Genomic DNA, 25,897 nt, shown 5'->3' on the forward strand with positions numbered 1-25,897 from the left:
AATTTAAAATTTACATGAGTTTTTTTTTTTTTTTTTTTTTTTAAACAAAACAAAACTTTCCTTTTGCTGCAAGGGGAGGTGAGGCAATCACAGGGTCTGGGCCACACAATCACTGTGCTGATTGTTTACATAGTTTTTGCCCAGTTTGGAACAATGGTAGTAGAGAGTGTTTTGAACTCTGTTTACCACAAGTAACAGAAATCAAAATAAATATTCAGTTGGCTTCATAATGAAGCAAATATTTTCTGTATTATGTAGTAATAAAAGTCAGCGTGCACTGTAAATAAAGTTTGCTCAAGGGCTCTGTGAAAAAAAAGCCAAATGTCGAATGACAGCCAGCATTTTACAACAGAGCAAAGAGAGCTGAGAAATTAGTCACAATCCCCCAAAGCCGAATGCTATGGCCTGTTTGGTTTGGTTCTCCTTTATTCTGTAGGAAGGCGAAAGTGTAAAGCGCCAGTAGGATTGGCTTCATGCCCTTGGTGTCATTACTCATTGAAATAATGGGGGAAATGAGTGCCAAACCTATGGGGAGGAAAGGAGGTGGGGAGACGCCACACAGACCTCAGTTCAGTATTTAACAGAAAGCAAAGCAAGGACATTGTCCCGAGGACCATTAACAAGGGAATCGGGCTGTTTGTTTCACCTGATGTGAAACAAAATGTCCCACAATTTTAAGTGTTTGTTTAGAGGCCCAGCGGGACACAGAGTGGATGTGCCCTCATGGCGCTCTCTGAAAGTCTTTCTGTCCATTCTCTCTTGAAAGAGAGTACCTTCCTTCTCAGAGTCTGACACACCTCTCTGCCAAATGAGTTGGCTTCCTTTCTCTACATGCATGCCCCTCAGGGGCCTGATGACAGGAGCCCTTTCAATGCAGAAGAGCCCAAGCTTTGATGTATAAAAAAAATGGCAGGTGTCAGGTACACACGATCATGCTCTTGTGGGATGTGAGCATGTCAGTTCGGTTTATAGCTTTCCACCGAAAGCTCTGAAAACTTTGGAAAACACTTTTTGAGACTCCAGCAAAAACAAGAAGTTTTACATTCTCTCTTTCGCTCTCTCTTTCTTTCTCTCTCTCTCTCTTTCTCTCTCTCTCTTCCTCCTCCCCTCTCTGTCTCCTTCCCTCCCTCCCATGTACACGAAGTATTTGTTTGACCAGAAAATAAGAGAGAACCAACATCAATTGATAAACAAAACCCGAAGCCTCAATAATAAATCCTTTTATAAATTTCTGAATACCCAGTTAAGAATCACTCCGGGTGTTTTGTTCTTTTATGATGCTTTTGTTGAGCTGCTTGGGAAGAATGTCAAGACTGAGCCTTGGAGAGAGAAGTTTGGCGTGGACAGCTAAGGCCCTGCTGCCAACCAACGTGGGAAGGACACAGGGCCCTGAATGAGCTAGTCATCCACTCAGTGGCCGGGGGAAAATTATTGCTATTGTAATCACAAACGGAGAAGCTTGAAAACTAGAACAATGAGACCAGGGCCAAATGTCAGAACTGCCAGGGAGAAAAAAGAAAGAATTATAAAGGTCATGACCCATCTTTCAAAATTTTTACTTTCAACTACCTAAAAGAATTTAGAAAAATTACCTACCACGGGCACATTTTTAAGTTAATATTTAAAATTGGTCATTGTCAGCTAAAATAGTTGCAAAAGTTATAATATCTGGAGAGTTATAAATATTGACAACTCTAGATGTTTCCACCGGACTCTTCATACTATACCAATTAGACTCATAATTATCCATTAAAAATATATGCTGGCCATGTATTTCATTCCCTTTTCTCTCTCAGCTCATATTATCCTAACATAATAGATTTTATGATTGAAAGTTTTCCCCTTAATACAAAATGTAAAAGAATTATTGGTGTGATCACCAATAATCATATTTTCTCCAAAAACAGAAATATGTATACAAAATAGAATTCTTTTTTTTTTTTAATTTTCTATGTTTCCAAGTCTCTAAGGTTTGAAAAAGTTTTTTCTGGGTGATGACATTTTTCCATTATTAGCAGTACTCCAACAATAATGCAAATAATACAAATTTTGGTAAGTAATATGCTTCATTGAAAACACTTCTCTAAACGGGATATATAGGACTTTTTCTTTTCCCAAATAATTCATCTAGAAGAGGATAACCATCATTTACTGCTAGAATGAGATGGGGTTACTCCTAAATCCTATTTCTAATATTCACATTTATTCACATCAGTGCTAAAGAACATTGATTACACAAAAGGTATGAATTTGAGAGTCGAAGGAATTTTGTAAATAACATGACTCAATTCTTTGTACTCCTTCTGAGTTAGATGCCAAAAATCACTTCGTAATTAGCCATCAAAACTTATATTTAATATTTTATCAGATAACAACTCAATTATATCATTTAAAAGCAAAGAATTATAAATGGCTCGACTGGCAAAATAATTTGTAACTCTAGAGCCAATTACCTTCTCAGTTTCTGCTTTACCAAGACTTACCCAATGATTACTAATTATACCTGTTGTTCTTTTTCTTAGAGGCACCTTGTTTAACTTAATAAATTCAGGAAGAGTTAGGAAAATTGAAAGATAGTTAATTTAATATAGCTTTGCTAATACAATATATTTTGATAAAATGGTATTATCACATCCCATGTCTTAAGTATATTATTATCAAAACCTTATAATTGCAAAATACATATCTGATAAAGGACCTGTGTATATGAGAATATATGAGAACCTCTCAGAAGGCAGTAACAAGAAAAAAAAAAAAACCCAATAAAAATTGGACAAAAGATCTAAACAGACATTTTACCAGAGAATAAATACCAAATCTGCACATGAAAAGATATTCAACAGCATAAGTAAAACCATACTGATATACTACTTCATGCCCAGTAAAATCGCTAACATTCTAAAAACTGACAATACCAAGTGCTGACAAGAATGCAGAGAAACTGAAACTCTCTTACCTTATTGTGGGAATGCAAAATGGGACGGGCACTTTGAAAAACAGTTTGGCAGTTGTTTATATGAAATTAAAATAAACACATCATAAAACCCACCAATCCCATTGCTAGGTATTTACAAGAAATGAAACTGTATCTCCAGGCAATTATACATATAGGAATGTTTGTAGCAGCTTTATTTATAATCACCCAAAACTGGAAATAACCCAGATGTCCACCAAGCAGTGAATGGATAAACAAATCATGTTCCAACTATACAATGGATGTATATTCAGTGATAAAAAGGGGAGAAGATGAACTACAAAGGGACACAAGGGAACATTCTAAGGTGATGGAAATAATCCTATGTCTTGATTGTCATGGTGGTTTCACAACTTATATATGTCAAAAATAACAGAATTGTATACCTAAAATGGGTAGGTTTTACTATATACAAATTACACCTCTATAGACCTTATTTGTAAAAACAAGAACCAAAAAACTAAACCATTTTGTAGCTGCAGATTTAACTCAATTAATGTAAAAATACTTGCCATATGATTTAATCAGCAAAGTCGGTCAGAGAAAGTCTGACTTCATTTTTTAATGGAAATGGATGTGTTAATACTTAGGTACATAACACTGTTTAATTCTAAGAGGACAGATTATTACATATATTCATTCATTCATACATACACCCATACATACTTGCATACATACAAACATACCGTGGAGAATTTCCTATGACCTGGATAAAGTTAATGCCTGTATGATAACAAAACTCTTTGGTTTTACCAAATACTTTGGTATTACCAAACTCTCTTTGCTTTGCTCTCACTCGACGCCCTCTGAAGTGATTCGTTCTTTGACAATAGTTGGAGAATGGAAGAGACAATATGGTTAAATGAAAATTGTCATGATTCCCATTGCCCGATATGCAATACATCTGGATTCAGAATAGCTTTACATAGACCAAAATCTCCTGTTTTTAAAGTTGTACTTTGTCTTTGCAGAAAATTGCACAAAACAGGGAAAGACATGAACTCTTAAGTATGGGTTTATGGTACTTTCATTAAAGGAGGTTTCACTGAAACCAATATTTTGAATCATTCTTTTGTTTGGTGCTCCTAGTTTTATACCCTGGGGTAACACACCAATGTAAGTTTCAGGTACTTTTGAGAAGTCAAAGAAATGTGCTTTCAAATGGGGAGCTGGGATAGGAGGCTATTAGGACACCATAACTGTATGTGCATTTTCCTGCAGTTCAGTTTTAGGAAAAAGTATATGTGGAAGTTGAGAATATGGAAATTCTTCCTCTTAAAACAATCATGTTTACATAATCCCTGGAAAAGCTTTGGGTACCTTCATGCATACTTAATATGAAGATCAAACTCATACATCGACTTTTATGGTAGGAGAACCACATATAATAACCTGCTGTCGTTATATGCTGTGTAAATATATATATTTAACCGAGCTCATCATCAGTTCAGAGATGATTTTAGGTCTGTACTTTCCCTTTCATTTTACACCTGGAAAATGAAATGCAGCTTTACTTGTCTAAATGAGGTTCTTGATATGAACGGTTAGAAAACAGCAGTTACATTACTAAAACCATGATTTGAGTAAGTTTCAGTAAAGCTATTGCCACTTACATAAGTACCAGCTGAAAATTTGTATGACTCAAACAGCTCTTGTGTAAAGATATTTGTTTATCTAGCTACCCCGGAAAAGAAACCTTACAAATTTCAGCTCCATGTGTTATTAATTTACTATATCTGGACTTGTTGTTTCATTGCATGCAATTTTTCAAGCAAGTCTATAAAAATGGGAGACCAGTGATTTGATGTCAGTGTCCCAAACACATCCCAGGGCTATACACCTAGCCCTCCCAGTGACCACTCTAGCTTACAGTTTGTGCTACCAGGCCAGGAATCGAGATAAAAATGTTCTAATCCTATTTTATCTCTCATTATCTCTGGTTTTTGGTTTTTGGACTACCTTGTACTGTTTCCCTTCCTTTTCAAATAATGGAGCCAGAGCTCATGAAATTTTAAGATTTCATTGTATTTTATAAAATAACTACTTTACACACACAAAAAATGGAAATTTGATGAAAATTGATTACTGATGAACAAATAAGGAAAATGATGTCAAACTTAATGTAAAATCAAGCACATTTACCCAATTGTGTATTCAAAGATACATATAAGCTTTTTAGGCCTCCTAAACTTTCTTTTATTCATGCTTCAAACGTGGTGGTAAGAACAAAATAGAATTTTGTGTTTAACCTATTTCACTAATGCTGCAATTTTGCCCCTTTGCACAATTCATAGGAAGTGGTCGCGTGTCACGCTATCTATATGCCCAATTGATTAGGATTTTTATTACACCACTTCCTGTGGATCTCTGAAATTTATACTATATTGAAAACTGTTTAATCCATCCAGTTAAAATTACTGTTCATTGCAACGTAAGCTCTAGGTATGAGAAATTTAATATGGAACCTGATAGCCTCCTACTTATTAACATTATAATTTCTTTCAGTGTTTTACTGCTTGCTTATAAATACATTTTTTGTTAAAACAGAATAGCGCATTCATAGTCATGACTGTATACAGGTACAAGTTGTTCATGTTTCTCAAACATTTGGAAGAAATACAAACAAAAACCATATGTTTTAAATATTCCATGGAATACCTTTCTCCCATTTGTTCGTATGTTGCAAACGTTTTTTAAGCTGGTACTATTCCCAAGGAGTACCGCTTACCCTCCAGTTTTATGGCAAGTATCCCTATATATATTCATAAATGCATTTTTCACTTAAATGTAATTTTTTAAAACCTAACATTAGTCTCCTAATCTTTTTTTTTTTTTTTTTTAATGTTTAATCTTTAGAGCAGCCATCCATGTCTCGTAAGCAGCTTGTAAGATGCTAGGCAAATTTGAAAGGACATCTAGTCAACTCTCCTTTTTTCAGACCAAAGTGTTCTTCAGCCGATCCAAACAAAAGAGAATATAATTAGTTTTCCAAAAGCAGTGATTTTTAAGCATTTTTAGGCATGAACCCAACCTAATAATAGTTGTCGATCCTCTTCCCAGAAAAAAAAAAAATACATGAGTGTACATATACCCACAAAATGTTGCATTGAACTTGGCAAAGATCGCCAAATCCATCCCTGTGGAAGGGGTTCAAAGATCTTTAATAGCTTCTATTTTAAAGTTTAAAGAAAGAGACCCCAAATGCTTGCTAGGTAACTTGCTCTGTTTTGGATACTTTATACTCCAAAAATTCTTATCTTTAACTAAAAGCCCTCCCATTTCAACTTGTTCTCTTCATAGAGATCATAAAAAACAGCTAGTCACCATTACCTTTCATATTCTTAAAGCCATATTAAGCCACACCTTGGATGTGTCCCTTACCAAGATAAATAATCCCAGCTAAGTAATTCCAGTTTGGCTATACCTTTTCTCAGAGGCCCCATTATTCAATTCTTAATCATCTTTGTTGACTTCCTCTGAATAGTCTTCAAGTTTTCCATACTCCTCTGAGATTGTTGAGCCTATAATTATTCCTCAGACTGTAGCGAAGGTCTATGTGAATGGCCTTGGTACTTAACAAGCCTTGCGTAACCCACTATCCTGAGTGTGGTGGATGCACCCTTTTCTTGCCATGTTGGAAATTCTAAGCTAACAAATTGTTGCAAATTTCATCAGTGGTACTCTTGATTGCTTGATCTACTAGATTTTCCTTTTGGGAAACAGGATATCTCTTAACATGGCCGCCAAGGTTGTGAGCTACACTATTCAGGCGGGCCATTTCCAGAACTCTGGGGGCATTATTTACAGCCTGAACAAGGTGAAGGGAGGCCCTAATGGATCCATGATCCATTTAAAATAACCTATGAAAAACTTTTACTACCTGATTTCTTTTCTTCAGTTAACACGTCTCTATTTCATTTTCTTTTCAAGTTAGGGAGATTTTCTAGTACCGCTAACTGAATACCAGTACTCACACCTACTTGCTTTAATCTCCCTGGAAACCCCAGCTACCTCCCTATTCACTGGGAGGTAGCTGAGTTCAAAGGTCACCCCCTCAGTGACCCCTCCAAATTCAATTTGTACCCCAAATCCACCATGAAGTCGCTCCTGTTTTCTCTTTGTCATAGCACTTACCACTATCTGAAATTACCCTGTTCGTTTATCTGTTTAATTTTTTTTCGTACCTTTTCCCCTGACTAGGGTAAGCACCACAAAATCAGGAATCTCACCTGGTTGTCTCATTCATTCCTGTAGCATGTAGAACAGTCCCTGACATATGCCAGCCCCACAGTAAATGTATACATGTTGTGTGTCTTTTTTTTTTTTTTTTAAGATTTTATTTATTTATTTGAGAGAGAGAATGAGAGACAGAGAGCATGAGAGGGAAGAGGGTCAGAGGGAGAAGCAGACCCCCCGCTGAGCAGGGAGCCCGATGCGGGACTCGATCCCAGGACTCCAGGATCATGACCTGAGCCGAAGGCAGTCGCTTAACCAACTGAGCCACCCAGGCGCCCTGTGTGTGTGTGTGTCTTAAAAGAAACTGTCTCACCCGCATGTATCACACTTCACAATCATTAAACTCCATGTCCTTATGAAAAACTTCTACTTTTCCAGGTACTTTATGTACATAATTGCCTATTATGTTAAAGTGCTGTGGACTGTCCAGTTATTGAGCTAACTTTGAGGTTTTACTTTAAAAAAACACCAAAAATATGTTCTGATCAATAAAAGGAGATGGAAATACTGACTCATCAGTTAAAGTAAAACAAATTATAGGAAAGTTTTGTAGATATACACCAAGATGAAGAGAGAAATTTCTGCATGAGGTGTTTTCACTTCTAGAATATCCCTCCCTGTCCTCCAGGAGCCACAATGGGCTCTGAGAAATCGTAGACAGAAATACAGCATGCCAAAGGAGAAGGAAGAGCTGAAGAAAGCTACAATGCCTTTCTTTTCCCCTCAGGATGAAAAGAGAATTCCCAGTTACACTTTTCTGTGTGCAGAATACGTGTCAATAGAAGGGTTTTTTGAAGAATCCCTTGGCTGGCCTATATTCTGTCTGAGCTCGCATATAATCACAGTGAGGCGTAGCTGACATCCACCCTCCACCAGGGACAGAACAGGGATCTGCCTCTGTCTCCAATCAAATCCATTAGACAGAAGAGGTCAGGTTCAGTGATCTCGGCTTCTGGTGTTCGGAATCAATGAGTGAGTTTGGTGCTGCTTTTCTTTGAGGAAAGAAACCTTTCCATTTACACCCTACCTCTTTGCTACAATTGCTTAGGATGCTCATGAGATCTTCAGGATTTCATAGAGGTAATTACAGAATTTGAAAGGTCTTTGAACGGCTGTTTTCATTTAAACCAATGGTTTTCAAACTTTTTTAACGTGCCCCACAGGAAGAAATATGCTGTACATGGTGACCCAGTTTACATACCACTGAAACACACACACGCTCCTGAAATAAGTTTCATCAAACAATATTTACCCTAACTATATGAGCTATATTAAATATTTTCTATTCTCTTCTGAACTATTCTTTTTTTCTCCTTTTATTTTTAATGCTGGTTTTTACACACTATGTTGATTTCATGACCTACTGGTGGATCACTACCCACAGTTGAACAATAATGCTTTAGCCATTCCACAGAATGGCAAATATGAGATCTGAGCACTTTACCTGGTTTTGTCCTAACCTTCCGTGACATTTAGTGTCTTGTCTCATTGGGGTATCAATCTCCAAACTCAGTTATGGATCATGATAGGCTCTCTGTGGCTTCCACAAGATTTTCAGAGCATCCTTAAAAGAAAAAGACTTGATCAAGGCTAATACACTATAAACAAGACTGGAGCCAGAATATGCTGAATCAGTGAGGAGTCTCTGTCCAATGACAATGAAAATTCTGAGTATGTTACAAAGACACTATTTCCCTATGGGTAATTTGTTTTTAAAGTCAGAGTTATAAAACTTTAGAGCTCAAAGAGACTTTAGCAAATCTAGTCCAGCCCTTTGATTTTATGACAAAAATATTCCCATGCACGTTCTGAGAAGTTCAGAGCCTGGGTCTTGTTCCCTTATCAACAATATTTTAAAAAACAGTATTTGCTGCCATGAGCAGATATATTTTGAACAAACAGAACTCTTATGTTTTCAGAAATAACACAGGACTAAAGTTTTTCAATATTATAGAAACACTGGAAGTATTATTTCTAGTATTTAAAAGGAGGTGGAGGTTAACGTCTTTGCTCTATATTTTAGAAGTCACCATAATAACTGAATTGTAGAAGCTTTATGATCCACACATCTGTCTGAAATAGTTGTCCTATGGGCATGAATTTTGCCATTATTCAGACATTCAACAGATAGTACTTGAGAACCTAGTATCTGCTGTCAGGCATCTTATAGTAAAATAAAATGCTTGGTTTTTATACTACAAATGATGTTATCCAGGAAACAATACATTGTAAACAATGTGTATTTCGTTGGTCAGACTTTACTGGTACTTTATTGGACATATTTGATCTACCGCTCTGGATCCTAATTTCTTCGTATGGACCTAGATCTTTTGATTTCAAGCCCTCTGTTGTACTCAGGACCCTATCTCACTAGTTATTTTATTCATTAATAAGTATTTGTTGAATACCTTAGATGTATCAAGCACTATTCTAGACACTGGAGCTACAGACATGTACAGGAAAGATCAAGTCTCTGCACTCAGGGAACTTAACATACCAAAGGGGCCCATCATGAGCAGAGAAACCCCCAGTCTGGCTTAATTAACCAGACTCTTTGGGAAAGTATTGAACTATGTCAAATATTACAAAAATTGATTTCCAAAGCATCAGTAGCACTAAGGAGACAAATGTTTACGAAGTTGGATTCATTAGGTTATTTAAAAAGTTGTGAGCTCATTAGCTCACATTGCTGGGTGTTTTGAAGTACAATCCCTAAGTAAGATTCTTCCATTTGATTTTAATCCCTGCAAGTACATTATTATTAACCAACAACAGTTGACAAAGAAATGAGAAGGAATGATAGGGATAGAAGGAATGTGAGAGGAGGTCAGGCTGCCTCAGAATGAAGCAAGCAAGTATAAAATTCAAGATTTGCCAATAATATTTTCAGAGTCATGACTACGCACAGTCACAAGAAAACCTACTAATGCTCACAACTCAAATAGAGTTGAATCTAGCAGAAGTGGGGAAACTGTTGGCAATCTTTTTCCAGAATTGCATTGTTTTGATGTTCTGACTCAAGTCTTAAGCATGACATTTCATGATCGGCTAAGCCTTGGAGCAACCACACCCTATTCTTGGCAAAAATATATATCATGTTACATTACCAAGAAGAACACAATGGAAAGTTTTTTTAAAATAATAAATAAACAACACATCTTATTTATAAATCTTGTCAAGATTTTCAAGGACTTGCCTAGCTCCATGGCAAAACCCCTGTTTGTTTGCTGTATAAGATGTAGCTTGCAGAGTAACTGCTTGAACAGCAAGCTTCTTTTCAATCTCAGCGTCTTCAGCCCCAACCAACCAAGGCGGGGACTATCCTCTTTAGTGGTAAAAGTAGATCCAGGTTTTATGGCTGGAGAGAGTCCAGGGCACTCAAAGTGAAGCAGACGGTTGTGAAGAATTATTTATGGCAGATTTTGTGATGCCTGTGTCGTACTCTGATTTAATAGGGGGGAAAATGAAATCTGAAGCAGAGTGAATTCAATTTCCAAATTTTACTAGGTGTACATGCAGGTTTTACACCAGGGTACTATCGCTACCCCCAGCTTCTTTTCATGGCTCTCATTCTTCGTAAAAGTAAGTTCTGCCTTGAACAGACCTGTGAAAATACTCTGTTGGGCCATCCACAAGAAGTCTCCAGGATAACACTTCTGAAGTCCACACAGTGGACCTATTCTCTTGTAACACGCACAGTGGATGACATCCCTGTCTATAATGTGCAAACTCACATTTCAGTAGAAATCACCCCTCCAAAAGAAGGGGAAATACTTACAGAATCCTAAAGCAAATGGCACCACAGATTACTTTTGCTGACTCTTCATAAAACCCTTATATTGGCATGTGAGCAGTAACATTGGCCATTTAAAGATATCAAAACATTGTCATTTGGCATGGAAAATTAAATACATGTGTCTGATTTAATTTTTAATAAGTGTAACTTTTAAAGCAAGTCCTGATTATTTTCCCACACCTCGTCTCCAAAGGGAATACTGTGAACACAAGAAAGTTACGTAAAAAAGAAGCAAAATAAATCTTATCGTTAAGAAACATAATACATAAATGTCCAGATTTCAATAAATATTTCATATTATTTTTTCTCTTCTTCAAAAGTGTTTTATAATAGTAGATATATGTCACAGAAAATTTACCATTTTAAATATTTGTAACAATACAGTTCCGTGTCATTAGGTACATTCACATTATTGTGCATTCGTGTCTATCACCCATCTTCAGACTTTTTCATCTTTCCCACGTGAAACTCTATACCCGTTAAACATGAATTCCCTATATCCCCCCACACGACTATTCTACTTTGTCTCCATGAATTTAACTGCTCTATGTGCCTCGTGTAAGTGGAAGCGCACGTATCTTCAAGTTTCCTCCATGTTGTAGCATGAGCCAGAATTTCCTTTTTTGTTTTTTTAAGGCTGAATCATATTCCATTGTATGCATATATGCTGTGTACTTCTCTATTCATCTGTCAGTAGAAACCTGCATTGCTTACACCTCTTGGCTGTTGTGAATAATGCTGCTGTGAACATGGGTATACAGATATCTGGTTGAGTCTCTGTTTTCATTTCTTTGGGGTATATATTCCGAAGTTGCGTTGCTGGATCCTATGATAATTCTGTTTAATTTTTTTGAGGAATCAAGCTTGTGCTTTTATAATTTGTACATTCAACAAGTACTTAGTGGATTCCTCCCGTATGCCAGGTAGCTATGCCAAAAGTTGGGAATGAACAGACAAGACACAAAAACTGCCTTCAAGGCTGACAGTCTAACGTTTGAGTAGTTTGCTGTTGTTCTTTTGATGGTGGTAATGATTTGCAGTTGATGCATTAACTCTCCTTCCCAGGCTTCTTAAGACCAGTAATATATTTGTACAGTATATGGCAAAAGTGCCCTCATGACCCCAGGCTTCACTAACTTGAGGCTTTGAGCAACTTAGGTAACTAGAACCAGATGGAAATAGTACATTGTCCCATATGTCAGGTGACTCAGGACATTGCCAACCCCTCCCCCATATATATCATCTGTAATAGTAGCTTCAAGAGAAAACCATTTCAGCTATATCAGAAATTAGATTAATGGAACCTGTACAAATGAAATGTAGTAGTATTTTATGAATTCTACTAAGGTATTAAATTTGATTACGGGGGAACAAATTTTTCCATTTGAATGGCATTCTACCAGTGGAAGTAACATATAAGAAATAATAATCCAGTGTGAATAAATTTTCTTAAATAATTTTGAAGTTTTTCCAAATAACTAAAGATAACAAAATGTGAACCTTAGAAAGGGTAGGATAGCCTTGGAAAGTTTGATAAATCATAGAGGCGACAAAAATGAGTTTAAGGATAAAGAAAAACATTGTTTTCATCAGCATGAAATCACTCTCTTATTCCATCATTTCTTTCGAAGTGCTCCATAGATGGCTTCCTTTTCACAATCACAATGTTTTATTTTAAATCCTTATACCCCACCTTCTTCCAAACAAATCAAAATGTTGTTTAAAGTAAAATTGCAATGCAAAAAATACCAAACCACTTACATGGAATAACAGAATATAAAAATCAAGGAAGAGTGATGAAATTTTTTAAAACCATAGGCTGAGGAAAGATCTAACTATTGAGCACAAACTTTTGTTCTGAGATTCCTAGTAGCCAAAACAAAGATAGAAACTCAGGGAGTTATATAGCTCTCATTATCTAAAAAGTGAAACATATGCACCTATCAAAGACATGCTTTTTGTATTTGACCATAATTCTTTTTTTTTTTTTTAAGATTTTGTTTATTTATTTGACAGAGAGAGACACAGCGAGAGAGGGAACACAAGCAGGGGGAGTAGGAGAGGGAGAAGCAGGCTTCCCGCGGAGCAGGGAGCCCGATGCGGGGCTCGATCCCAGGACCCTGGGATCATGACCTGCGCTGAAGGCAGACACTTAACCGACTGAGCCACCCAGGTGCCCCTGTATTTGACCATAATTCTAAGGATTTGCCAGGGGGATTCTTATATAACTGAACTACATAAGCAAAATTGTCCTAGATAATTTTAGATCTCAGGAGTGTTACATATACACATTTCTATAGTGGCCATTAGTCAAAGCCAGAGAAATGATGTTTGTTTATAGATCCTAAGCTGACAGAAGACTATACAGCTTGGCCTATTTATTTAGTAGTTTTGCATAATCCTGCCACCAGGATATTATGTTAAAACATACATGTATTAAACACATTTCTTTCTCTCATGAAAGTATGAAGGTAGGCAGTCTAGGAGCACGATGATACTCCAGAGTTTCAGGCAGCCAGGGGCCCTTTTTCTGGTGCATAGTATCACCTCCAGATTACCTCATGGTCCAAGATGGCTTCCAGTCTTCACATCATCATTCCCATCAGACAGAGGAGGAAAGGGTAAAGCAGGGTATGCCCCTCTTTTTAAGGACATTACTTGGAATTACATCCACTACCTTTTTTTTTTTTTTATTTACTTATATTTCCTTATATATTTATATATATATATTTTTTATATTATATATATTTTTTTATATTTACTTATATTTCCTTAGTGAGAATCTTGTCACATGGTCACAGATAGCTGCAAGGAAGGCCAGGAAATGTCTCTATTCTGGTTGGGCATGTATGTTTGTTAGCAAGGCAGCGAAATAGTAACACATATCGAGAGGTAGCTAATATTTCTGCCACAGGTATGCTATTTAAAATTTTTGTCCCATAACATGTAGGCGTGACCTTAAAAACCAATGTATTGAGAGAAAAAGTAGATGCATATGGTTACAGTAAACATTCTACTTACAAGGCCATCTGAGGCTGACAAGAGCATTTTTTTATCAGAGTCTGAGTGCTAGGAAAGAATGGGGACATAGAGGGTGAGGTGGGGCGGGGGTAGTGGCCAAGGGAAAATATGTAACCGAACTCACAAACCAAAAGCTAGGCCTCTTTGACCATTCAGACAAGAATGTGCCTCTCTAAAAGAGACCTTGCCCAAATCCTCAAAGTAGTGAGCCTTGGACCTTACCGCCTCTTTATTTTGCGCACCCCAGTCATGCCCCCACCTACAGTCCTCCTAGAGGTATGATCAAGTGACAGGCAGCAAATGTATCTTGCTAGCCTTAAATGCAAGAAACCTCAAAGCTAGGACTCATTTCTCCTCCAGCTGCTCCCAAAGGCTTTTGTGATTAGCTCCCACCCTACAGTCATATCTAAGGAATGGGGGTTCTCTCCTTTATCCTTGGAATCCTACACTGTCTGTAACTACTAGTTTCTGTGCTGGGAAACCAATGTGGGATTTTAACTTCTAGGAAATGCGTGTGTAAAAAAGATAAATCTCTGGATTCTTTTACCTATTTCTTCCAATTGCACTCCATATTTCCCCCACAGGGCACCTGCTGATGGGTAACTTTTTGTTGTTGTTGGCTTGTATTCAATTCCCTATGTTGTTACCCAATATAATGTTTTCTCTTTTTGCCATATTTACCAAGATCCAAATTCCTTCATAAAGTATTTTCAAAAGAAAGGCCAACCACAGGATACAAACATAGTGATTCAAAGGGGCACCTGCACCCCGATGTTTATAGCAGCAATGTCCACAATAACCAAACTGTGGAAAGAGCCCAGATGTCCAGCGACAGATGAGTAGATAAAAAAAGAGGTGGTGTACACACACACACACACACACACACACACACACACACACACACTGGAATACTAGTCAGCCATCAAAAAAATGAAATCTTGCCATTTGCAATGATGTGGATGGAACTAGAGGGTATTATGCTAAGCGAAATAAGCCAGAGGAAGACAAATATGTAATTTCACTCATATGTGGAATTTAAGAAACAAAACAGATGAACATAGGGGAAGGGAGGCAAAAATAAAATAAGACAAAATCAGAGAGGGAGACAAACCATAAGAGACTCTTAACTATAGGAAACAAACTGAGGGTTGCTGGAGGGGAGGTGGGAGGGGGGATGGGGTAACTGGATGACGGGCATCGAGGAGGGCACGTGATGTAATGAGCACTGGGTGTTATATGCAACTGATGAATCACTAAACTCTACCTCTAAAACTAATAATACACTATATGTTAATTGATTTTAAATAAAAAAAAGAAAGGCTCACCACATTTGAAGTAGGAAAGATAAAACATCCAACTTTACCCACAAACTCCATGTCCTTTTCAGAAACTTGAAAAATAAACTATACTATAAATTATTTTTAATTATAGGTTCTTTTTCAGCATTCCTTTATTTGGTAGTTTTTGATACTTCTTTGACTATGTTTATAATTGTGATATGAGAGAATCTTTCTGACTTAATAGAGAGGCCATTCATCTAGCTGGTATGAGCAAATATAACCAGCATACAACAGGAATAAAATTGAAGACTACATGATGATCTATTTTATTTTAGAGGAAGAGGACTCTGATTTTCCGTGGTTTAACTGCTATTCTGAAATTAAAATTTTATTTTACCTTTAGTCTACATTTTCACTTAGTTTTCGGAGACCAGGTGTTCTTTTGCAATTCTCCTGCTTGCTTTTGTTTCCTCTTTTCTTTTTTTCCTGACACCATATCTGGTACACATAGCATATGTTCATCAACTCACATGTCAATTTGACAAGTATTTATCTAGTGCCAATTTCTCTGAGCTATACCTTAAAGGTTAACAAGGATTTGAGCAAGACAGGAATGGCAGGGAGGACCTTCCAGGCAGAAGGGACAGGATGAACAAATACACAGAAGTGGAAGTACTTGGAGCGTTGGGGTAATATCAGGTATTTCAATTGGGCTGGAGCATGACTTTCTATTATCCTGGGACCAGAAGCTGATCAGGGAGGTCCTTGAATGCCAAGCTGAGGAATTTGGCTTTTGCCTTGTACTTCCACTCCTTTCTCTGTATTGTCTATAAATCTGTTAACACTCCTTCGCCTTATTGTCTGGCTCCGGGATAATTATTTTATCTGTGAAGAATGATGTCATGGAAATAGTACTGAACTAAGAACCAAGGGCCCCAGATTTATATATTATACTTGGGTTTAACATATGGATATTACAACCATAATTCAAACCTCAGCAATTACACTGGTGTCTCTCTGTGTCAAAAAAGGCTACAAGAGATGGTTTATCTGCTTCCACAATATTTATCAAGCATTGCACACAGTAGGTGCTCAGTGAGTGTTTGTTGAATCTAATTCAGTAACAAACCTCTGTGATCAAGGACACAGCCCCAGCAATGTAGAAAAGGGAGGAAGAAGGACCACCAGTTTGGAAGTGGTGAATAATCCTATCCTCCCCATGTGGTTCAGTGCTCTGTTATGAGTTTGTATGTTTGTTTGCTTGCTCGGGGCAGGGGAAGAGAGTCCTAGAATTAGAATCTAAATTATGATAATGCTTTTTTTCCCCGGGATTTGATTAGAATTTTCAAACACCCAGAAAGTTTGAAAGACATGTACAGTGGATACTCATATGCCCACCAACTAGCTTGGTAATATTAATTCATCTCTTACCTTGTACTGAGCTATGCTCTGCAAACCCTTCGCCCCACTGCCAGCAGCTGCTCTGTGGTGCTGACCATCATTCTTGTCATATAACCGCTTAAAACCAAAACAGACAAAAAACTGGGCTCAGTGACTTTCAGCAATTTATATCCTTAAAGCCCTCCCGGTAATAAGGGGAATGGCTAGAATTTGAACTCTCTGGTTCCAAAATCTGGGTTCTTTCCACTGCACTAAGTAGCCTCCAGAATCCCTCTCTGCTACTGGTCAGGGTCACACGTTCTGAGTATCTACAGTGTGAGAAGCCCTGAATTAAACATTGTAGGCAATAAAAAGAAATGTAAGCTGAGGCTCTTAGGGCTTTAGGCAACTCAAGATGAATCAAATCAAATTTTAAAATCTGCTGAGTTCCTTCCCTATGTAACATGCAGGCCTAGACACTTTATAGGGAGAGATAGATCGCTGAGGATATGATTTGAGATTGTGAGACAAAGAATTAAAAAACTTTTTTCTTCCTTTTTAAGCAGCCTAAAATAGTGGGTCAGGGTGAGTAAAAGCCTTGGCCTTACATGTTCCTGCTTTCTCTCTGCTTACCCTGTCCTCCTCACCTGCAAAGCTTTTCCGCCTTCCTTAGCATCTCTTAAAAGTCTCTGTATATCTCAAGGTGTTTTTCAATTTCTGCTTCTTCCATTCCGGTCCTCCTTACTGAGTCCTCAAACTAGCAATAATCTCTCCCTTCTCTGAACTCCCACAGCCCTCTGCTCTACAAAGAGGTAGTGGAGCTTAGTGATTCAGAACACCGATGGCCCCTGAGATCCTGGCCCTTCCCCCTCGTGGATATGTGATCTTGGAAAATTATTGACTTCTCCATGCCTCAGTTTTCTCCTCTGGTAAAGGGGATATATCAGTCAAGGATTCTGTTTCATAGAATTGAATTTCCTCCTGCTAATTGAAGTAGAAAGTGCTATATTATAACGGAATTAACTAACTCACTAGAAGTTAGAATTGACAACAAAAAAAGACTCTAGTTGGAGCTTTCTGAAGACTTCCATGCTACTCTGCAGTAACAGATCACCACAGGAGCTCTGCCTCTTCAATAACCAGTAAACCACCAGCTGACTGGAAATGCAAGGTCTGCAACATGGCTGCCCACCCTCTCTGATCCGGCTGATATACTGCATGGAAACTTGCCTCTAGTCACCCACAAAGGTAGTGACAAGTTGGGATGGTTGCAGGTAAACTGCATTGCTCTAGGCTATTTTAACAAGCAGAGAAAGCAAAGCGTGGTCTCTGCCTCATTTCTTCTTTTAAACCTTATGGGCGCACTCCTGGGCAGCCAGATCTAAAATACATCTGGTACCCTATCTGCAAGGGAGCCTGGGAAATGTAGTTTCTAGGTTTCTGGCTTCTGCGTCTCAAGAAGGTACTAGCTGGGACAAATGTTGACTGCTAATCAACCATAAATCACATCCATTTGAAGATAATAAAAGTACCTCCCCCGTCGGGTTGTTGTGAGGATTATATGAAATAATAAAGTACTTAGTACAGTGCCCGGCACACGGGAGACTCTCAGTAAATGCAGCTATTTTCATCAGTCAACGTCTCTGGGGGAGTTGTCCAGGTGGAAGACCTTAGATATAGCTCCAAATTCCCACCTGCTGATAAGTAATGTTGATGAATCCACTTACCATATAAGAGCACCAGTTTTGCTAACTATAAATTGAGGATAATAACCACTCGCTACCTTACAGAATTTCTGCTCATGTCACATGAGGTCCCGCGTGAAAGATGATTTGGGAGCTGTAACGAACGTTCCAATCGCTTTGGTGTTAAATGGATATTAGGTGAACTGGAGAGATCCAATTCCAGCTCTGCCCCTGAGAGTAGCAGTGGGCTTCCTGTAGTTTTACCTTATGCATCCCCACACCATGTTTTCCTCTTCTTAATTTTCAGAATTAGCCAGGGAAATTAAACAACTTCCACGCATGCCTATGAGGATAGTAAGGTTCAGGCACTGTCATTACCACCTCCTGCAAGAGGGGAGATAAGGTCCTGCTCAGCTCGTCAAGGCCCCCCCACCCCTGCATTCTTTCCAGAAGGCTCTCTGCCCTCTCCACTCCAGGGACTGCCACTGGAGGGCCAAGCAAGGAGGCCCAACCTCAGGAAGAGACAGGTGGCTCTGGCGTGAATGCTGTAATGCATTCTCCCCAGGGAGAGAAATTCTGAGAGTTTAGCTCACTCTTTCCTGCCATAAAGTACACTGAATGTTAACAGCTTGCTCCTGTCCAAGCTGGTGTTTTTTAAATTAAGTATTGTTAAATCCATACCATTTGGAATGATGCTTCAGACAGCCCTGACACTCTGTCTCTTGCTTCTGCTTTCATGTCACCTAATCTATTGCACAGGGAGCCAGTAACCAGTATTATGGCAGCTGTGGTGACTCCCGCTACTCAGACCCTGGCAGGCGGCTTTAATGTAGATACCTGAAGAGGGAGAAGGAGCTTGGCCAACGCCCTGCTCCCAGGCTGTAAGGGGCATTCCCCAGGGCTGCCGTGGGTAAGGATCTAGATGACCTCGGATTTTCTGTTATTTTTCCTTGGCACTAGAAAAAGTCTTAGAAATGACAAAGGTGGGGGGCACCTGGGTGGCTCAGTCGTTAAGTGTCTGCCTTCGGCTCAGGTCATGATCCCAGGGTCCTGGGATCGAGCCCCGCATCGGGCTCCCTGCTCCCCGGGAAGCCTGCTTCTCCCGCTCCCCCTGCTTGTCCTCCCTCTCTCACTGTGTCTCTCTCTGTCAAATAAGTAAATAAAATCTTTAAAAAAAAAAAAGAAATGACAAAGGTGGGAGACAGAGAAACTGTAGATTAAAATAAGATACGTTCCACTGTCAGGTACCATAGACCCAGACTAAAACCTGGGTAGCCTGCCTTCTGCCCCTTTACCTTCACTGTAGGCATCGCCATCCCACCCGTATGACAGCGCGGCCAGCATCTGAAAGTGTGCGTGTGGGTGGGCAGGTGTATGCACACACACGGAGAGATAGGAAGATATACGCACACACATATGTAGATATGCGTATACGAGAGAAGAGTGATTCAGGGTCAGAAGGTCCTATTCAAAGGCCAGTTCTAGCCAGTGGGGCCCAAGGCAAGTCAATTAAGCCCTCTGAGCTTCAGCTTCCACGTATATAAAATTGGGTGAGTACTTAACTGACTTCACAAGAATAGTCATAAAGGTCAAATGAGATTGTGGGTGTAAAACCATTTGCAGCCGTCAGAGATGACATAAACTTCGGTAATTATCGAAATTAGCTCATCCCCAAAACTTACCCCAATCACCCTCCCCCAACTTGATTTTGTTCTCCCATTTCTAAAATTACAGTGAGCTTGGAGTTTGCCCTGCACTGTGTACTGTTTGACCATACAATTGCTTTTCCTAGTTTCCCTGGGCATCCCCAACAGGAAAGGAGATGCTAGGAGCCCTGGGACCAGAAGCAGGAGATATTGTGGTGGGCGTCCTCTGGGCATTGAACGGAAGGTTGAGGGCCTGACTTAAGGTTGAGGGCAAGGTGGATCCTCCTATGCTTCTGACTTTTCTAACAGGTTGAAAATGGGAATTTTAAAGCTCTTCTGTCTTTAATTGATAGACCATGTGAAGTAAGTAACCTGACGTTGAACAAGCTGCTTTTCTTCACCTTTCTGAGAAGCAGTGCTGCAGGTATGTATATGGGCAGACCTGCCTGTGTTCACATGCCCATTATGGCTTGATCAGGTTTTCCATAGTTGTGTGTGTTTCCCGACTGTTGTCAGTATTTCTTATTAACGAGAGGAACGTCTTCTACCTCCACCATGTGTACTTCTGGGCTATCGGGAAGTCTACAAAGGAAAAACTTCCTGGTGACACAGCTATGGAAATGGAAGGTCAAGTTTGCTATTTCATTCTTTCAAACACTCAATGATTTTTTTAGCAGATAAGGGGAAAGATGTCCCTGTTTGACACTTGACACTGTCCTAAAGCTGTAATAAAATCCTCCTCTGGTAGAGTCAAATCTTGATTGCCGGTGGATTAGCCAGACATAGAAGCTTTCTGACCTTCTCTTTGCTGTTCCTGGCCTTGTCCTCATTTCATTGCTCATTAGCACTTACTTCCTCCTGAGCCTCTCCCGTCCAAGCCTCTTGCAACAGTAGAAGGGAAGAGGAGGTAGACTCACTTCAGCCCTTTCTGCTGCTGTGTTGTAGCTGCTTTGATAAAGGACTTGGATAAGGAGGAGGCTGAGACGGTTGGTTAAAAGGTTTGGGGATTAACTGAGGATTTAATTCATCCTTTCTTTCCCTCCTGCTGCCAAAGCAGATAGTTGAGAGTTGGCAGTGTGTCAAAACCAGGCGTTTCCTCAACCCCAAATTTCAGCCCCACTTATCCCAGTCTTTGTTAAAGGGCTTTTTTTTTTTTGAAACCAGAGGGATCTAAATTTCTAATTGTACCTTTACTGTAGTAAACCTTAGATATTTTAAATTGTCACTTTACAAAGAAGCAACTTGCTCCCCCGCGCCGCCCCCCACAGATCAAGTCATTAATACCCGAAGTTAACTTATGTCACCATTTAGGTTTAGTAAGGAACTTCCGAAAACTTATAGAGCCTCCCTTTTCCAAGTCAAGGGAGAAAATAGAGGAACTTGACGGAAAAGGAATAAAGCGGTTGTACAGAACACGTTTAAACGGCACATTAAGTCAGTTTTTGTCTATGGTTCTTTCCCTTTATGGCATATGTTATATATTGACAGGGATTAAGTTTCTCTCCTGAATGGAACAATACAAAGTCACAGGGAGCTACTGTACTTTACAAAGCAACAGGCACCCGCACAAGCAAATGGCCAACAGAAAGGTATCCCACAAAGAACCAACCAGGTTAGTTAAAAGGAGAGGGCTTTGCTTCATCTTTGGCAGCTCGGCATCTTTTGCATTTCTCTTCTCGCTGCAGCCGGCGCGCTCTGCTCTCCTTTCTTTTTCGTCCCGTTCACCCTCTTTTGCTCACACTGTTACACTTTCTCTGTCCCCCGGCTTTGTTATTCAGCATGTCTGATTAGCAGGAGCCTGATTGGCTGGCTGCCTGCTCCGAGAGAGATTCCATTCAGCTTACCCCCCACCCATCCACCCACCCACCCACCCTCGGTCAGGAAATGTGAGCGGGGCTGATGGAAGCTGATAGGCAGGGCTGGAGTGTTAGCACCAGTACTGGATGTGACAGCAGGCAGAAGGGCACTTAGCCGCTTATTCAGTGTCCGATTCGGATTCCGGCAAGGATCCAAGCATGGAATGCTGCCGTCGTCGGGCAACTCCTGGCACACCGCTCCTCTTTCTGGCTTTCCTGCTCCTGGTAAATGCCTTTTCATTTCAATACGTTGCTCTTGCCACTTAGTCCGGGTGCTGTTGTGGTAGTGTGTCTGTGTGTCCGTGTGTGTGTGTGTGTGTGTGTGTGTGTGTGTGTATCTTGATCTTCAAACACCAGGTAATATAATTTACACGATTTAAAAAAAAAAAAAAAAAAGGAAAAACTTCTTTCAGAACTTTAACCCCAGCTTCCCAAGCAAAATAAAGTCTGATCGACTTTGTGGGAGAGTGAGAGGTATATAATCATATCGAGACTCGAGCTTTAGGGTATGCTGCATAGAGTTCCGTGAGCTGCGGACCGGATAAATGGTGGTGTGTATGCTTGGAATTTGGGTAACAGACGTCCTGAAATCAAACTCACTCACTGGGGTGTTCCTGGAATTTTTGAAGGATGGGCTTTAAGGGGCTTTCCCCCACTGCCTTTTATGAATCCTCTTCCTCTCTGCACACGTGCTAGGGGACCAGGTAAAAGAGGGAACGAGAGCCTGTTTGCAGCCAACCCAGATTACAGCTCGTAATTACTGTAAGTCCTCTATGGATACAAGTTAATGCTAGTATTTATGAATCGAGGATTAGGGTCTTTGATCTCAGATCTGCTTTGAAAGAAGAAGAAAAGGCTGCCTTTTTTGTGCGGCTGCTTTCCATAGTCACAGTGATAAGATGCTCTGCTCTAGAACATCAGCACACACTGCATTTTTGACTCAAAGTAAATGTTCCGTTGTGACTCATACTTGGTTTTATGGGCAGAAAATGAACATGGACTGTCCAAAAAAAATCTACACTCAAAATATTAATAGCAATGCACATTTTTTTAAACCAGAGTGTTCTGGGCAGGCAGCTTCATAAACCTCATCTGAAGGTTCGATTCCAAAATTTGCACACACCGATTCCAAACAAGCGTGATTGTAGCTCTCCTTGTCACATTTACGGCATGCCAACCCTCGCTCAGAAGGTAATAAGGCAAGAAGGGAGCAATGTAAAAACGTAACGAACGTATAGTTTGCACTGATTCGTTGATGCTAAAGGGATGTTTTGTTCTGATTAGACTCTGACAAATTTGATCTGCGCTATAATTTTGAAGAAAGGAAGCAAGCCATTTGGTACAAATTGAAGAACTCCACAAAGATTCATCAGATAGAGTAATCAGACAGTGTTTAAATATTTTATACATTCCCACTTCTTATTTGCATCATTGTAGCCAAGAAATTATAATGCTGCACTGCAAATGCTATAAATATAGAAGTATATTTTCAGATTTTCAAAGACACTTAAAGGCAAACTGAATTTTAAGCAGGAATAGACTAAGTTTTAGCTGTTGGGAGGAATATGAAAAGCAGAATGTTTAGGTGTGCTTTATGACCAGGGGAGCAAGCAATTTATGAAAGGTGTCTCATTTTTTCCATATGGGACGTGTTACTTATATACACACCATTAGTTTGCCTCATCTTTCCTTCTTTGTGATTTTTTTAAAAAGTGTGTGTTATTTCCCCCATTTAATTGCATCATAAAGCCAATTACCAGTACACATTGCTTTTTCGGTATCTTCATATGGAAATATGATCTCATTATGTTTTGGCAAAACTGTCCCATTCACGGATAGACTGTTGTGCTACCCATTTGGTAACTGCATTATATCCCTCTTTGATATCTTGAATGTTCGTATCGGTATTTGAGCATATAATTAGACTTATGTGGAAAAAAAAGAAGTGTTTGTTTATATCAGATTTAAAACACAAAACATACTTTGTTTAAATCACAATAATTGTATTCTGAGGATAAAATGAAATCAAACCCAGGTTTGGTTTAGGTCTGTATTTAGACAAATTGGGATTCTGAGAATCACAAGAACTAACTGGTGAACGCCAAGAGATATCCCTGTGCGGAGTAATAACAGCATTGGTAATACCTTCCACAGATTGTGGGTCTGAATGTACCAAACACCAGACCAGTTGTTTGAAAAGCATTACAAGGAATCTGCACAATCATCTTGCAAACAGGCATTTTTAAACCTATTTCGCAGATAGGGAAACAAGCTTATATTTGAAAGCAAAGGTAAAATAATGGAGAGAAAATAACTTGGTTGCTTTGTACTATGGTTGTAAAATGTTTAGCAGTGATGGAAGCAATGACGTAAGTTGGTCCCCAGTCTTTGTTGGAGACATTTAGGGTTTTTGCCTCATCTTGACCACTAAAGTGACGTACAATGTTATGGGCATTTGTTACATTGGCTCATGCACTGCCCCCTTTGGCTCCATAACCAAAATTAAATGATGGGCCTAAAAGAAAGTGACCTGGAGCCTCATCAGCAGTTGACTTAGACCTAGAAGTGTGACGGTGTCAGCTCAACCTTCGGTCTGGATGGAAAAATTGAACTAGTTGGCTTGTTTTTCCCATAACCATTTTAAACATTAGAAGAGTCTATCTACTCTTAGAATTAATTTATGTAACTTTTGAAGATCCCTTTAACTTAATTGGAAAACATCCTGTTTGTTTAGTGGTGAGTCCGGTTTCTACTCCAAAACAGCGTTCATTATCACCGACAGCCGCATCATCTGTATTATGGCTTGGTTCTTGAGGGTGTGCGAATATCGAATATTGTTCACCCTCAGTTTTGTGAAAATCCTTTCCCCTTGGAGCATGCTTCCTGAAAGAATGAGGTCCCCGTGTCTGTTGTATCATATTTTCCTGCAAAGCTCATATATCACAGACTTCTTTTGTATTCTCGACACACAACGGGATATTCCGATCAAGAGATTTCATCCTGATATTCGGGTCAGATGAAGTCACATCACCCACCTTCCCCGCTCTTCCCACCCTGTTCTCCTCTTTCATTCTCCCTCCTTTGTCCCAACTGTGTAGCTCAAAAGGAATGTGGCAAAAACCATGACCGGCCATTGACATATGTGTCCATCCAAACTTGAAGTCAAATCACTTCTTGTCAGAAAGGCATTTAATCAAATTTGCATTTGCTTTTTGTTTCTTTTAAGTGGTTTTAAGCTTTTTCGCCTGCTATTGTGGGAGTTGCAAGAGTAACACTCAGAATTATAATAAAGTACATGTGTTTTTCTGTTGAATTTCTTTTTCTCTTCTGCACTAATTTATACATGGAAACTAGTCAAACACAATAGCCCATTCCCTTCGGTCGCTCTGGCACTGTCCTCCACTATTATCTAAGTGGATCTATCTTGGATGGCGAAAAGCACCATTAGCTTGTGGAATGAATGTTAAATCCCTTATTTACAGCAAATTGTGGGCTGCTGCAATGAGTGTGGTGTGTGTCCACGTGTGTACCTTTCTATAACTGTTCACTCTACATCTATTTCTTATTCTCCTGCCTAGATTGTCTTTAAATCAAGTTGAAGGATTTTTCACCCGAATCTACAGAACATAGCGAGGCATTTATTTATACATTATTTTCTTCATGTTTTCATGAATTCTTGTCTAGACATGGTCAGCTACAGTTTTCCTTCCCCGAACTCCTGTTTGTAGTGTTTCAGTCTGTTCAGGACCACTTTCTGGCCCCCTTCTTATTTTTATATGAACCAGTGTTATCGCTTCATATAAATGGAGGGAAGTATGTCCAATAGTGGTCACTAGTGAACTACCAAAGAATTCTGTTACACCAGGGAAGTTTTCCTTGAAAGACCACATGGATATTAAAAACTTTGGAGAAAAAGAGAGAAAATGAACTCGTGAACATATTTGTTTGTGCATTTATAGGAGTGCTAACACATATTGATTCTGCTTTACTAATGTGTATGAATAAGGTGGAAAGCGGTCCTCT

The 25,897-nt window shown here is 39.2% G+C and overlaps 1 protein-coding gene across 2 annotated transcripts in view; it reads left to right on the forward strand.

The window, feature by feature from the left end:
• Positions 1-25,897, forward strand: part of ADAMTSL1 (ADAMTS like 1) — a 904,085-nt gene that overhangs the window by 496,306 nt on the left and 381,882 nt on the right. Inside the window, exon 1 of one of the 2 annotated variants that reach the window (XM_078061267.1) lies at positions 21,924-22,099. The exons of the other annotated variant lie outside the window; for it this stretch is intronic. Coding sequence (XP_077917393.1) covers positions 22,034-22,099 — 66 coding nt within the window. The 5' untranslated portion in view covers positions 21,924-22,033. Of the gene's footprint in view, positions 1-21,923; positions 22,100-25,897 lie in introns of those variants that run through there. 2 annotated transcript variants of the gene reach the window in all.

The sequence above is a fragment of the Halichoerus grypus genome, chromosome 14 (genome assembly GCF_964656455.1).
Source record: "Halichoerus grypus chromosome 14, mHalGry1.hap1.1, whole genome shotgun sequence".
NCBI classification, from domain to species: domain Eukaryota; kingdom Metazoa; phylum Chordata; class Mammalia; order Carnivora; family Phocidae; genus Halichoerus; species Halichoerus grypus.